This window comes from Perca fluviatilis, chromosome 24 (assembly GCF_010015445.1).
Source record: "Perca fluviatilis chromosome 24, GENO_Pfluv_1.0, whole genome shotgun sequence".
Classification (NCBI taxonomy): domain Eukaryota; kingdom Metazoa; phylum Chordata; class Actinopteri; order Perciformes; family Percidae; genus Perca; species Perca fluviatilis.
This window is the reverse complement of record NC_053135.1, coordinates 14,224,350-14,240,918: the sequence shown is the minus strand read 5'-3', so window position 1 is coordinate 14,240,918 and position 16,569 is coordinate 14,224,350. Positions and strand designations below refer to the sequence as shown.

Below are 16,569 nucleotides of genomic sequence, written 5' to 3'. Positions count from 1 at the left end.
GGAAGGCAATAAAAAGGGGTTGGCTCGGCCACAGCGAGCGACGCGACGCCTCAGCGAACTGCCACACCGGTCGACAGTATTTACAAAGACTGTCAGTAAGAGCGCGCCTCTATTCTGCGGGGGAAATTCTCCGCCTCTTAAAAGCAGGTCTAAACCAGCCGCAATCGAGTTTCCTCGTAGACCTTTATGCCGCTGGTGAAATGGCAACAGTAATTTGAGCAAGACGAAGACATAGGCGAGGCTGAAAATATTTTTAACACAAGAATCACACTTTGTCAGTGAACACAACATCATTTAGCGTTACAGACAAGCAGCCATGCAATATTAGAGTTACTGGAAGAAATCAAAGATGACATTGAATCTCCCACTCAGCGTTCACATCCCATTCCAGCAGTTGTTAAACTCCTCGCTACATTACAAATATTGGCATCAGGATCATTTCAAACAGTCATAGCATCAGCAGTGGGAATATCGCAGTCTGCACAGCCGTATCATAGCACAAGTACCGCTTTGCTACAGTGCAATTTACGGTATAGTGGGCGGAGAAAGACGCTGTTTGCCTGATGGGTGTCAGGGTTGATAAATACTACGCAAAATGTGGAAGCATAGCGTGCGCTATTACCGAACTCGCATAAACAGACGCAGCGCAAACTGCGCTAGTATTAGTAAATCTGGCCCAGAGACTTTGTGCTGATGAAAGACAGTTAGCATGGCAGTGAACGCTCTATCTTTTAATAGTGCTGGAGCACCAGTCTATGTGTGGGTTGTTTAGGCGAAGCCAGGGTTGACCCAGGACCAGCGGGGTGTTAGGGGCAGGAATCAGAAACAGCCAGATGCACTCGCGATGGTTTCCTGAGAGAAGAAGGGTAAAGGATGGAGAAGAATGGGTAATGAGAGCAGTCTGCCATCTAATGCTCTAACAGTTTGTGATACAGGAAGTTCTTGAATAGGTGGATTGCTTTGGGCAGCGAAGGTGGCATCAATGAAGTTGTCATCAGCTCCCGAGTCTATTAGGGCTGTGAAGGGGAAGGAAGATTGTTCCCACATTAACACTGCTTTGAGCTGGGTACGTGGACGGGGAGTAAGAGTGGAGGATTGGGTTTGGCTCACAAGAACTGCTTCTGGTGAGCCTAGGCTTTTGGCAGCTGCTTGTCCACAGTAGATACAGAGACCCTCCCTGAGCCTCCGCTGCCTTTCAGAGGGGGTGAGCAAAGTTGCATAGGCTCCTCTCAGGTGACAATGGGTGGATACTTGGGGAAAGAAGGTGTACTGGAGGGGGATACCTGAAGTAGTCTGGAAGGGAGGTTGGGACTGAAGCGAAGTATTTTGAGACAGTGGATGGTGGGTCTTTTCTCTGCATCGCTTTCTCATACGATTATCTAACCTAGTGGCCAGGGGAATCAGAGCCTCGAAGGACTGGATCTCATCCCTCACTTGCCAGCTCATCTTTCATGATTTCAGAGAGGCCATGTGTAAAAACGCTCTGAAGTGCGACCTCATCCCAACCACTTTCAGCTGCCAGGATTCTAAACTTGATTGAGTATTCAGCCACAGATTTAGTAGCCTGGTGAAGAGATAACAGGTGACATTGAAATTTTTTTCCCCTTAACGGGCTGATCAAAAACTTTTTTATCTCGTTGGTAAATTGTTGGTAAGTAAAAGTAAAATGTGAGTTTCTCTCCCACATGGCAGTTGCCCACTGAGCTGCTCTGCCGGAGAGAAGACTAACCATAAATGCTATTTTAGTTTCATCAGATTGGTAGGTGGCTGGTTAAACTAGAGAGCATTGCAGGAGGAAGCGTGAGTGACTGGAGAGCCGGGTTTCTTATACTGAGCTTGATGGTAAATGGAAATCAGGTGTGCCTGGTACAACTGTACCGCCCTGCTGATGAGCACACACACACACACACACACACACACACACACACACACACACACACACACACAGGGGAGGAGACACAGGGAAACACAGGGGAATCAAGAGGTCACAGACCGGGCTGTGACACTTTCAAGTATTAGGGCCTGAGCACCGACAGCGTTTGCCCAAGGAGGCCCTATATGTTTCTTCTTCTTCTTCTACCTTATTCTTATTATATGTTTGAACACAGATATCATATATTTATTTTTAATAATTATAGCAGTTGGTATGATGAATAGTGGCAATTATAGTAGCAATGATAATATATTTATGACTAGTTGGCTAATAATAGTAGCAGGGCTTTGAGCAAGGTGCAATCTCATGTCCTCCTTAAACTGATTAACTCGTCCTTATTCCCTCTTTTTCTGCCCTGAAGCGAACTTGTGACCGGGAGGTTGCTGGTTCATTCTCCAGACCGACAGGAAAAAATATGGGTGGGGAAAGTGAAAGAGCAGCGCTTCCCTCCCTCATTACGACCACTGAGGTGCCCTTGAGCAAGGCCCTTAACCCCAATCCGCCAGCAGATTAGACTGTGGTTGTACTGGGCAGCTTCCAGCTATGAATGTGTAACTGTATGATTGTGACAGGTCGTCGTTGCAAATGAGAAGTTGTTCTCAATCGACTTACCTGGATATTTATTTATAAATGGATATAATTTAAAAAGTAAATTAAATGTTTTTTTTTTAAATGTTTACACTTGAAAGTTGCTGGTGCACAATTTATTATTTTAATAATAAATAACAATTCAGTAATGTATAACTCGTAATAATAATTCCCCTGCAGCCGCCATTTCTGTTGACACTGAAAAAGCGTTTCACCCTGGAATCATTTGGTTTCAGCAATACATTTGCTGCAGTATTAACCAACAGCCTGATTCCCTCGTTTGAGCTGGGAAGAGGGTCTGGGCAAAGGAACCAGGCAAGGAGATGGTATCTCCCTCTCGGCTTCTTTGCGCTGGCACTCAAACCCCTGGCCACAGCCATTCCCTTGGAACCGGCAATTTCAGGGTAACAAATTGGCCAGTCAGTACACAAACTTATGTTGTATGCGGACGATGTGCTCATTCTGGTCTCGGAGCTTGAACTTTCACTTCCCGCACTATTTCATTATAGGCACATTCTCCTATCTGTCAGGCTGCAAAGTTAATTTGTCGAAATCAGAGGTTCTTCCCTTGACTTTGCACAGTCCCAAGACCATATTCCAGAGAGGTAACTTCTCATGGCCTAGAAATGACAATTATTTCCTGGGTTTTACTATTCCGCCTAAATTAGCTGACTTAGCATAGGTTAATATTGAACCTCAGTTGAACCAACTAGAGGTGGATATTGATAGCTGGGCCCCGCTTTTTGGGGAAGCCAATGTTTTAAAAATGACCTGCATACCTAAGTTTAATTATATTCTCCAGGCCCTCCCAGTTAGAATTCTGCTAAAATAGTTTTAAAAAATGTACAAGCTTTGTAACAAATAGCAAGCGCCCCAGACTTAATTTACATAAAGTACAACAGCCGGTCAACCAGGGTGAGTTTGGTATTCCAACTCTGTTACTGTATTATTATGCATTTAGTCTCAGACATCTCGCTTACTGGTCTCTGCCCCCCCGAGCGTCTCTGCCCGGCCCTGGTTCTCCATTGAAAGCGCACACTATGATGCACTCTCTCCCCTCCATTTTGTCACAGCAGCGTTATCTGAGAAAGCGCAGACCCACGCTATACTTGCGAACATGCAATGGATTTATGTGTGTGTGTGTGTGTGTGTGTGTGTGTGTGTGTGTGTGTGTGTGTGTGTGTGTGTGTGTGTGTGTGTGTCAGGCTCAGGCAGAGGAATCCAGATGGTGATCCTGTTCCCGTGGTGATGAGAGATACCATTAGCTTCCTTTGCGAGCAAGGTAACTCTTATCTTGTGGTGGGAGAAACACAAACATAATGCACTAATTAAATCATTTTCATCACAGATTATCTCACTAAGAAGTGTTTGTTTGCTTGCTTGCTTGTTTGTTTGTTTGTGCGCGCGCACGTGCGTTTCAGGTTTGGAGATTGAAGGGATCTTCAGACGGTCTGCCAATGTGACTCTGGTGAAGGAGGTCCAGCTCAGATACAACTCAGGTAGGATCAACAGGCTTTCCTCTACAGCAGTTTGATAATTCAGGGGTCCGTTCCAGAAAGCAGGTTTGGTGAAAACTCTGAGTTTGTTAACCCTGAGATGAGGGAAACTCTCTGTTTCAGAAAGAGGTAACTTAACCTCAGAGTCAGTTGCTATGGTAACTGAGCCTGTGAACCTAACCTGGTCGGGAGCAGGTTTTCTTCAAGAAACTCGAGGTTTCTTCTCTCTCATTTCCTCATTCATTCATTCGGTCTGTATCAGGTGCATTTTCATGCAGTTTGTTATCTGCATGAATAAAAAAAGGTATTGTTAGGCAGATTATAAAACGTTTTTTTCTCAAACATGTCATGTCCTTTTGACGACGATCCCGTTGATGAAAAAGCTGTATTACTTCACAGAGAGTTTACGTCGGGAGATAATATTGAGTCCCGACTAAATCTATTTTAATTTCCACATTTTTTTCACAGTCCATCAGATATGTAGATACCTTATCCGTCGTCATATCACTAACATCCACCATTGTGGACATGCTTTAACATCCCAGCAGATTCTTTGTGTCGCATTAAGTTTTTTGCAAACGGCAGTTTTCTTTATTGGTGTGTATACGGATCATACTGTAATAGTAAAGCCACTGTATGCAGAGCCGTCAGAAAAGTGTGAAAACACTCTGAAACAATTTTTAAATGTTTTTCTCAGGGTAAATCAACTCAGAGATCAGGGTTACACTCAGTTTGTTAAACCTCCTTCCTGGAACGGACCCCAGGTCAGAAATTCTGCACTGGGTTAGTCATAACAGTCGTGGTGACTGGTCAGAATGTTTTCGTATTTGTGTTTTATTGTGTTTATAACAATATGATATCATAACAGGAGTTGTGGCTGTTCACACTGAAACAGCAAAAAAAAAAGTTGTCAAAAGTATCGTTACCAAAGTAAGTACAGAAGTTTGCAATCGTTTCTTAAAAGCATCATATGTCTTAGAATAGCATTCCAGGATATAGGTTCCTTTTTCTCACATAAAGAGTCTTTGGATCAGAATAAAATCTGTTTTACTACTGTAAGTCCATTCAGCTTTACAGATATCACACATAACTAGGGCTGGGTATCGCTCAAAATCTTTCGATCCGGTGCCAATTTCGATACTTCAGTTTCGATGCCGGTTCCTGCCGATACCATATGTTTTAAAATCCATTTCAGCATCAACAAAAATACATTAAACACAAAGCTTTTATTTTCCACCTTAATTGTTAATCAAAACAGTTATCAAAATAAAAAAATTCTGGTAAAACCGCTCACTCCATACCTGCAAACTTCGCTTTTTGGCGAAAATCACCGTTTTGAATGGGAAAATGTTATGCACGTGAATCGTGTAGATCCGAAGTCTTTTTCATTTTTTTTGGGAGGGTGGGGGGGGGGGTGTTCCGAGAACTGGTGCTAATACGGCACCGGTTCCTTAACAACCGTTATCTACGAATAGCAACGCGGATTTTGGTGCCTTATTTAGGTGCCACTTAAATGCCTGCACTTCTCTCTGATGCTCCGAAAACGGACGTTACAGGTGAAACATCGCCGCACGGGACGCTAGTTACGGTAACACTACACTCAAAAGCAGGTAACGTTAGCCTACCGTTAGCTAGCAGCTGGAGTAAACACTGTTAAAATGCTGACCGCTAAATGGTGTAAAAGTGTGTCTGTATTTCACTGTAGAGGATTCCAACAACAGCCTATAGCTGCCGTTGTCTGAAAAACAACACAGATGTGGCTGAAATTCGCCTCGCCAGCCTTGTGCTGCATTCAAAGTTGTTGTTGGCTGTGTCTCATGTGACATTGTTATTTGTACGTGCTGTGACTATACAAATCACAACATGTAAATAGGAAAATGTTGGCATTATTTTGTCACTTATTGAGAGCAGTAGGCTAGTTGGAGCCAGTTACCTCCAGGATTTGTGGTAAGCTAGGCTAGCAGTGGGTGCGTCAGACAGAGTTACGACACATAGGGGGTTTGAGAAGGGTATGTATGGACTTATCTAACTCTGAGGGATACGGTGAATAAGCTAAAGTCTCAATAAGTCGGCATGTTTCTTTAAGGCTGGCTTCAGAAGTGAGCCCCATGTTAAAATGCCCAGTTGACCATTTTATTAAACAGTCTGTAGAACTCTACAGCCTGCTTCAAAAAATGGTTTTGGTCTCTATAGCAACTCTGAGGGGGGTGAATTTTTTTATAACTCAACCGATTAAATTATATTCAGACTCAAAGTTCAGCATAATTATGGGCGTGGACACTTTAAATGACAGGTGGCTGTAGTGACACCAGGCTAGCCCTGGGCTGCAGCTCTGCTAAGTGTCCCCATCAGTTCAGCTAAAGCTAATCCGAGTCATTGCACTTCACGGCCGTGTTTTTGCCTTTCGAACTGTTTTTAATAAAATATCCAACGCATAATATGGCTTGCTGGGCACTTAATTGTGCTCCATTTCTTTCGGTAAGTGAAATTCTAATATTTAATTTTAAAGTTATATGTTAGCATTATTAACAGGTTAACTTGCTAATTAGCCATAAACGGAAGGAATTAGTCTCGGAGCAAGATGCCCAGCTAACGGGAGCGTATGCTAGCCACAGTTATTAAACCGGCTGGCACCAATGTCAAAACATAACTTAATATATTGTTACAGTGATAATACTTTTGAACAAAAGTGTTTGTGTGAGGTTTGAAAATAAATGTTATTTGGAACCGTGATGCACATGGACCGTCAGCAACAGGAACCGACTTAGCAGCATGGGGAAACTGGCCAAAGGAGCAGCCGCTGCTGTCGGATATAGAGGTCCACTCTCACCATAGCTCCAACTTTCCTATATGCTATGACAGTCATGGACAGGGCCGGTTCTAGCTTGCTATATTGGGGTGGGCTGGTAGAAAAAATAGGGTGGACAAGTTGGGCGGTTGGTAGCACAGAAAAGTGCATTAGTGTCCCGACGGGTGCCAGCTTCCAGGCCCTGATGACATGGCACGAAGATTTGATCTAATACCAGCTGGCCTGGCAACCCAAAGGCCTAGGACGTATTAGCATTAAACACTTAATTTCCTGCAATCTGCAAATATAGAAACATCTGAGCTCTGAGGCATTCCGTATTTTTCAAATATTTATTCTCCTGTAGATCAATTTTTCTCATTTAATGTTATCTCTGCTGAGTCAACACACATGTAGGCCTAGGGATATTTTACTCCTCCCTCCTTTTGCGTCTTTTGTTTGGGGAACTAACCTCTTTAAATGTGCATGTGGCACTTATTCATGTGAATGATGGCTACATGAATTCATTTTAATTAATAAACTCCTGGACTGTAATAGCTCAGATGTGTTTCAGCAAGATTTCTGCTTATGTTCAAAACTTTGGGCATATTCAAAATGTAACTCATCCCGTCTTGTTTTGAGATAAAAGACATAATATTATGAGAATAAAGTCACAATATTTCAAGGAAAAAATCCACCTATCCTATAGTCTACTGTGCATTACGTTATTGCTCTGCTGATGTGGCAGTATCTCATCCACACGGTCACAGATACAGAGATCCCCGCCAGGGTCTCTGAATGAGACCAAGCGAAGGGAACTGAACGCTGTTCTACATCAGAGGTGGAAAGCCGAAACTACTGCAGAAGCACAGATGCAGAGGCAGATGTCTGCAGCAGACACACACACAGAAGCATGTCCATTATAATCAGCTGGAGCTGTTACGCTGACTGCGCTGCTCATCTCTATTTTTACAAAGAGAGTGGACACAAAGCGGACAGGTCTGCTTCAGAGCACTATAACAATGAGAAGACGGGGCAGTGGGTGACTTTGGAGGTGGGCTTTAGGCTTCACACCCAATCAGAAGTTAGAAATAGTATTGGTATTTTTTATTTTTAGTTTTGCATGTAAAGAATTGTTTGAAGGAGTTCACCCAACACTTGTATATATCTCTGATGTTTCCCTCTAGGTTGGATGGACCAGTGGATGCTCAACCTGAGAAGACAGAACTGAGGCCTGTACTACGAATCAAGATCAACATGCCCATTTATTTCAGTTACCTGGCTTCACCTAACCTAACAACCGCGGTCCCGCATAAGCTGTGTCACGACGGTGGTTAACAACTAGTTCAATCAACCCAGGGTTTACCACAGCGATTTAAACCGGTAACAAGTGATCCACCGTCATGATACACAAAACCCTGGGTTGAACCTTAAGTTACCCCGTTAAGGCCAAATCTTGCTTCGTAGTACAGGCCTCTGGACTTCTAACAAGACTTCTTGTCTGTGCAGTGAACACTTTGAAAGTCCTCACTTCTTTGATGGCCTCACTTGTTTTACATGACGTGAATTTGTAACCTTTAAAATTGATGTTTTCATGTTTAATTTGTTAAAACTGATAATCATTTGGTCATCATTTCTTATGGATCAGACTAAATTTACTTTAGAGTAAAAGCACATTCTTCAAAGCTATTTTTCAGTTGACTATGTTAATTGTAAATATAGTAATCTAAACATTTAACAAAATATATTAGTTAATAGCTATTGTAGCGCCAAAGGCTCTGGTGCTAAGTGTAAAGGCCCTGACACAGCAAGGCAACCGTCGTACCGACGGTGAGCGACCATCACCCTAGTTTTTGCGGTTTGTCCCGCACCGTCGCCACACGTCTGCCTTCGTCTGCCTTTTTTGGCATCAGCCATCAGCCGAACAAAAACAACTGTAGTGAGGAAAGCAAGCAAACGACTGTGAGAGCGCACACAGTAGGCTTTTCTCATTTGTCATCTGATCAATCCAATACACATAAGCGCTGTCAAAACTGGCCCAAAAAACGTTTGAATGTTCCTTTTAAAAAATATATAGGTTTGAATGATTGGAATATCTATTTTTGCGCAATATTTCCATAAGACTGCTAATGTATGTACAACGGGGTGCAAAAGCACCCCTTGATAAAGGGTGCTTTTGCAGGAAGTTGAAGCTGGTGTAGTTCCTCCTCTGTCACAGTTATCAGCTTGACGCTGCTGACCATGCTTGTTGCTGCCACAGTGGATGATGGCACTCAGAGCTGTTCTTCTGCACGGAGTGGGAAAAGAAGGGGAGAAGATGAGAGAATGATCCACACTGTGACTATGGGAGAAAAATAAATCAGTGTAATGAATGCTGAATAAATAAATAAAAAATATGAAGTTAAAAAGGATGGTTCAGTTTTTTTTTATTTTACATACTATTATGTCACATCTGTAGGATAAAATGGATCAAGTTTCTCTTCTTATTGCACGTTTGTGTTTTGTAGGTGCAACGGTGAATTTCAGGGAGATGGAAGACGTCCACTTGGCTGCTGTGATTCTGAAGACATTCCTGAGGGAACTTCCAGAGCCTCTGCTGACCTACCAGCTCTACAACGACATTGTCAACTTCACTTGTATGTTCAAAAGAGTACTATTTTTATTGTTCTCAGAATTCCTAGAAATGTCATTCTCTAGAATAAGATTGAAACTACAACCACTCAAAACTAAAAATACATTTTTCAGATAAAACATGATTTTGCTTGTGAGGACACAATGTAAGATTTCTTACTTTTAGTTATAAAAATTGCAATTTGTATTATCAATTCTACCACAGTATCTGGTCATTTAAAACATATTTGTAAAACCTTTCAACTTTTTTATCAACACATTTGATAGAAATATTATTGTCATTCTTTTGTTTCATAATGTTATAATTTTGCAGCGTCCTTTGTCACTATATTTACCATTTAGTTTACTTGCCAAAAAAAATGCTAAATTGATTACAACGAATAATAATAATGCATTTTATTTATATAGCGCTTTTTGCAACTCTAAGACAGTTTTTAAAAGGAAATACACATACTATGAAAATTCACACTAAATTAAAACACAATCAAACATTAAAAGCAGCTCACCTTTGAACATGGACAGATTGGTGTAGTTGTGGATGTGTTTGGGGAGAGAGTTCTAGATGGAGGGAGCAGCTTCAGAGAAGGCTCTGTCGCCCCGGGTCTGGCACTTGGTCATGATTTGTGGCGACAGGAGGTTGGCATCAGAGGCGCGGAGGCTGCGGGAAGGAGTGTGGTGGGGAGCAGATCTGTGAGATAGGAGGGGGCCTGGTTATGGAGGGCTTTGTGAGTAAAGAAAAGAACTTTGAATTGTATTTGTTGTGGGACCGGGAGCCGGTGGAGGTTCTGGAGGACAGGAGTGATGTGGTCATGGAAGCATATTGAATGCTATTGCAATAATCAATTCTGGTTGTATTGAAGGCATGGATTAAGGTTTCGGCAGCAGAGAAGGTGAGTTATGGGCGGGGCAGGCAATGTTTTTAAAGTGGAAGAAGGCAGTTCTGGTGATTTGATTGACATGCTGTTCAAAGGTGAAGTTGATGTCAAAAATAATTCAGAGGAAGACAGATTGGAGTTGTCTATGGTGAGGCAGAAGTTGTGAGTGGGTTTGGTGAGGGATTTGGGACCAGTGATGATCATGTCTGATTTGTCACAGTTTAAGGAAGTTGATTTGCATCCACGATTTAATTTCACTGAGGCAGTTGGTCAGAGTTGCAGTGGTGGAAATGTAAAGCTGAATGTCATCACCGTAGCAGTGGAGGCGGAAACCATGACGGCGTATGATGTTACCAAGAGGGAGCATGTACAGGAGAAGACCAAGCATCGAGCCAGAGAAGCGGGGGAGGTGGTGCAGTTGTTGATGTTGATGAACTGTTGTCTGTTGGTGAGATATGATATTATGAAATTGAATTCAGATGCTCTGAAACTGTTCAATTTCAATTCACTGAGAGACACATCGGGTCGTTGAGGAAGAGCAATCGGGTGATTGAGGTTCACAGAATTTTGATCCATGTACATTTTGATAGTTTCTTTACTGGATAAAGTGGAAGGAGACAACTTGCTAGCGCTGTGTGCTTAACTCCTTGATCATAACAGAATATAGTAACTTCATCCCTTTTTCTGGCTAGCAGCAATATGCTTCTGTAAGTTTGTCTGTAATCAGTCTAGACTTGCCATGCCATCTCTCTTCTTATCCATGAGTGGCTGAGAGATTAGGTTGAATAGTTAATTGAAAATGTTGCACCTCCCCCATGTGTGGCCATGATGTTTAGTTTACATTTTTTGTTTTCTATAAGTAAACCTGTGGTAAAAGTAGGAAACTAAAACCTTGAAGTCCTCTCCCTAAAAAAGGAAAAAGAAATAACAAAAGCCTTAACCTCACTGAAGATCACTCAGTTATTCACAAAACAAAAAAAGGCAATCAATAGATTTAAGACATTTATTGGACTTATACTGTAACACATTTCTGTAGTTTTCACAGCATTGCTTATCTACATGTTGACTACACAAACAAATACTGTGTAACCATCACTTTAAAGAGCACCTATTATGCTTTTTTGTATTTGTCCCGTGTGTTATATAGTGTTTGTAATAGATGTAAAAAGTACACATTTCACTCCAAGTGGAGCTTTCTCTCCCACAGACAGCACATTTTCTCAAATGCCTGAATTCCTGTTTGAAATTCCTCAATTAGTGATGTCATTGATTGAGAATGCTAGCCCAGTTTTTCATGTGCTGCCTATAGGTGCTGCCTGAGCGAGCCCGCCCAGTTGCTTGTTTGAATCACAACAGAATGGGTCAGCTGACAAATCAGAGCAGACTGGGCTTTTTGGGAAGGCAGGCCAAGAGCTCAGACGGAGCATTTCAGGTGGAGGCACTGCAGCAATGGGCATTATGAGAAACATGTTTTTTGAACATCAAAGCATGTAAACCTATTCTAGTAGACCTCAGGAGTACACATATGATGCTGAAAAGGAGTATAATAGGGGCTGTTCAATTGTATTAATAATATCAAATCATAACAAGTTATCTCAGGACACTTTACATATAGAGTAGGTCTAGACCACACTCTATAATGTATAAAGACCCAACAATTCCAGTAATTCCCCCAAGAGCAAGCATTGGCAAGGAAAAGGAAAAACTCCCTTTTAGGAAGAAACCTCGGACAGACCCAGGCTCTTGGTAGGCGGTGTCTGACTGTGCCGGTTGGGGGTGTGATGAACAGTGGCAATAACAGTCACAATAAAGATAATGGAACAGTGATTAGAAATAGTAGTCGTAGTAGTTCATGGCATAGCAGGGCACCACAGAGCTAGAAGGGTGTAGCAGGGACCACAGCAGGACCACAGCGACAGCTGCAACCATGATTTTGGTGCCACCCTAATCCAAGGAAACATGCTGGGCAAAAAAAGGACTCCGGGGAATAAGCTCCCCAGAGCTAGGTTAGTAACAAACATTTCTGGGACATGGATGCACACAAATTGAAAGAGAGAGGAGAGAGAAGCTCAGTGTGTCGAAGTAAGTCCCCTGGCAGTCTAAAACTATAACAGCATAGCTAAGAGCTGCAGAGAAGCAGAGATAGAGGGGACATGCCGTGACTATGGCTACACACCCTCCCCCGCCGGTCTAGGCGATTGCTGCAACTCCTCACTCCCTAAATGTAAGCTTTCTATGAAGAGAAGCAGAGATAGGGAGGGGGGCACGCCACGTCTGTGGTTACACACCCTCCCCTGCCGGTCTAGGCGAACGCTGCAATTCCTCACTCCCTAACTATAAGCTTTATCAAAGAGGAGAGTTTTAAGTTTACTCTTAAATGTGGTGTGCCTGCCCCCCGAACCCAGACCAGGAGCTGGTTCCACAGGAGAGGAGCCTGATAGCTAAAGGCTCTGGCTCCCATTTTACTTTTAAAGACTCTAGGAACCACAAGTAACTCTGCATTCTGGGAGCGCAGTGCTCTAGTGGGACAATAAGGTACTATGAGCTCTTCAAGATATGATGGTGATTGACCATTTAGAGCTTTGTAGGTCAGGAGAAGGATTTTAAATTCAATCCTGGATTTTACAGGAAGCCAATGCAGAGAAGCTAATACAGGAAAATATGATCTATTTTCTTAGTTATGTGTCAGAACACACGCTGCAGCATTCTGGATCAGCTGGAGAGTCTTAAAGGACTTATTTGGGCATCCTGATATTAAGGAATTACTGTAGTCCAGCCTGGAAGTAACGAATGCATAGACTAGTTTTTCAGCATCGTTTTGAGACAGGATGTGCCTAATTTTGGCAATGTTACGAAGATGAAAAAAGGTTCTTGAGATTTGTTTTAAGTGGGCGTTAAAGGATATATCCTGATGAAAAATAAATCCTAGATTTCTGACAGTAGTGCTGGAGGCCAGGGCAATACCATCCAGAGTAATTATCTTTGGATAATGAGGTTCGGAGGAGTTTAGCACAATAACTTCAGTTTTGTCTGAGTTTAACATTGGAAAATTGTAGGTCATCAATGATTTTATATCTTTAATGCATAGTTGAAGTTTAGATAACTGACTGGTTTCATCTGGCTTGATTGATAAGTATAATTGGGTGTCATCCGCATAACAGTGAAAGTTAAAGGAATATTTCACCGCTGGAAAGCTGAATATATCTTTAAATTGGGTCACTTATGTAGTAGAAATGTGAAAAGAAATTTGAAATTGGTGCCTTCTAGGCCGAGAAAAGCCAGAAAATGTGTTTAGGTCTTATATGGATGAAAAACACCAAATCCCAGAATGCACCTGCTTCGTTGCTTTGAGTCCACTCCCAAACCGCGCCTGACAACACCCGAAACAGACTGACAGAGGCATTCAACTCAACTCGCCGTTTTATTGTCATTTCAACCATATACACGAAACGCGTTCATCGTGGACTCAAGTGGTGTTACACATTTAACATATATAAAAACGACATTATATAAAAACGACATTCCGAAACAGGCTACATTTAGTACACACACTTTATAGGCTCCGTAAAAGTTCAGCTACGCATACTAGCATTAGCGCTTGGTGGGCTGTAAACACCGGTTAAACACACCAAACACGCCGAATTAGTGTGTAATGTAGAATGGTCGGCATTTAACAGTCAAAAACTCCACCAGCAGTTAGCAGTTAAATGGATACAAATCACCACATTTCTGCGCCACTCAGTGTTAACACAGCCCACCTCTTTTACCTGGCGACAGAGCATCTCTAGCTCGGAGGGCTAGCAGGCCTGGTAGCTGGACAGTCCTGTACACTATTCAGGCATGTTTCCACAACAAAAACACAACGGTCTCTGAACTCACGTTGGGAGTGTCGTTGAAGTTGGATGTAGTCCAGTTTGTGGTCTAAATGGCCGGACACTTGCAAGCAGGATCCGTAAAGTTCAGCTAGCGCATACTAGCATTGGTGTAGCTAAACACAGAGTATAAACACAGGCGTGAATTAGCGTGGAATGTCGAATGGTCGGCATTTAACAGTCACAAGCTCCACCAGCAGTTAGCAGTAGCTAGTTGGTTTTATTTCTACACCAGTCCACCTCCACGGGCCGGCGAGAGCAGCTTGGTTGCTGGATAGTCCCGGTTCCGGTACACTGTTGTTCAGGCATGTTTCCAAAACAAAACACAGCAGTCACCGAACTCACGTTGGGAAGTTTCGTTGAAGGAGGATGTAGTCCAGCTTGTTGTTTAATGAGCAGACACTTGCAAGCAGGATGGCTGGGACAGGTGGACAGCTAGCGTTAGCTTTCCACCTAGCCGATGAGGATGTCCCCTAGCGCGGCTAGCCGGCATTGAGCGCACCCGCTGGTCTCGCCTGCGGGCAAGCTCACGTAGTGTGCCGAGTATTCCGTCTGTAATAACGTTTCCTCCATATTCTCCGATCTGTACCGATGTATCCCGGTGGTACACACGTCCGGTAGTTTGAATGCAGATAATTGTTGTAAATGTTATCTGCTGCGAAACCGAAGGCCTGTTTAGCGAAGATTCAAAATGGCTGACAGTCGCTTTTATCGAAATACCACGAGACTGGCAGTCCAACCCCTTGTGCTGTTGAAAACATACGAAGTAGATCCTACTACTGGCTGTAGTCCTTTGCCTCTGGCCCAAAAATCTTCCAATGACGCAAAAATCGTCATTTTACGTCATCGGAAGATTTTTTCCAGGCCCCAAATGCAGAAATCTCTCGTCTCAGGGGGACATGAGGGAGGGAGGCACGGTCATTCAGAAATACTATCGGGTTTCTACTGATACAAAGCTGAATGCTAAATCGGTGAAGTATCCCTTTAATTGAGTGTTTCCTAATAATGCCTGGAGGAAGCATATATAAGGAAAATAGAATTGGTCCAAGTACTGAGCCTTGTGGAGCGCCATGGCTAACTTTAGCGTACCTGGAGGATTTATCGTTAACATTAACAAATTCAGATCGATCAGAGAAATAGGACTTAAACTAGCTTAGTGCGATTCCTTTAATGCCGACTAAATGTTCCAATCTCTGTAACAGGATGGTATGGTCAATAGTGTCGAATGCAGCACTAAGATCTAATAAGACAAGTATGGAGGCAAGTCCTTTGTCAGCAGCAGTTAGAAGGTCGTTTGGAGAGAAAGGGAAGGTTAGATATAGGTTGGCTATAGACATCAGGATCAAGGGTGGTTTTTTTTCAGAAGAGGTTTATCACAGCTACTTCAAATGACTGCGGTACATAACCTGTTACTAAAGACATATTGATCATGTCTAGTAATGAAGTGTTAACCATGGGTAACGCTTCTTTAAGTAGCCTCGTTGGGATGGGGTCTAAGAGACCGGTAGATGGCTTAGCTGAAGGGACCTGTAACATTAATAGGATAAAAGCAGTCCAAGTATATGTCAGGTCTTGTCGTTCTTTCTAGCAGTCCTGCGTTTAAAGGTGAACCATTAGAAGTTGAGGGGAAAAGGTGATGAATTGTATCTCTAATTGTTTTAATTTCATCATTAAAGAAGCTCATGAAGTCATCACTACTCAGAGCTATATGAATAGATTGCTCAATAGAGCTGTGACTCTCTGTCAGCCTGGCTACAGTGCTGAAAAGAAACATTGGGTTATTCTTATTTTCTTCTATTAGTGATGAGCAGTGTTGTAATGTAACAGAGTACAAATACTTCGTTACTGTACTTAAGTAGAAATTTCACGTATCTGTACTTTACTTCGCTATTTAAATTTATGTCAACTTTCACTTTTACTCCACTAAATTTCCTAGATAAAATGTATACTTTTACTCGGTTATATTTCCACTAAGCATCTTCGTTACTCGTTACTAAAAAATAAAATTAGAAGAAATGTGTGCGACTGCAATAAGGGAGGTTTGGCGAATCACTGCTCCTACATTGCATTACGCACGCTCCGCACGCCGCACGCTCTATTTCAGCGCTTGTTTGTTGCTAAAGGAGGAGGAGGACGCACAACTGAAACCGCCATGGAAGCACGAGCACCTACTGGAGGACCTCCCGTTATCGTAGACGACCAGACTCGACATAAGCAATGGCCTGGGGCCAGTAAAAACGTATGTCGGGCTGGTTGCAGCCACAGTCACTGGCGTGTGCGTTACTTCACGCAGCACATGTACTGACTGGAAACGTCACCGAGGATTATTTACCGCCGATGGCGCAGATGAACTAACGCTACACTCGTTACTGTAAGTAGGTAGCCTACA

The 16,569-nt window shown here is 42.7% G+C and overlaps 1 protein-coding gene across 6 annotated transcripts in view; it reads left to right on the top strand.

Moving 5' to 3' along the window:
* Positions 1-16,569, top strand: part of arhgap1 (Rho GTPase activating protein 1) — an 88,708-nt gene that overhangs the window by 49,125 nt on the left and 23,014 nt on the right. For all 6 annotated transcript variants that reach the window (XM_039793273.1, XM_039793275.1, XM_039793274.1 and 3 more), the window contains exons 9-11: positions 3,727-3,803; positions 3,943-4,020; positions 9,310-9,438. In XM_039793273.1, coding sequence (XP_039649207.1) covers positions 3,727-3,803; positions 3,943-4,020; positions 9,310-9,438 — 284 coding nt within the window. The remainder of the gene's footprint in view (positions 1-3,726; positions 3,804-3,942; positions 4,021-9,309; positions 9,439-16,569) is intronic.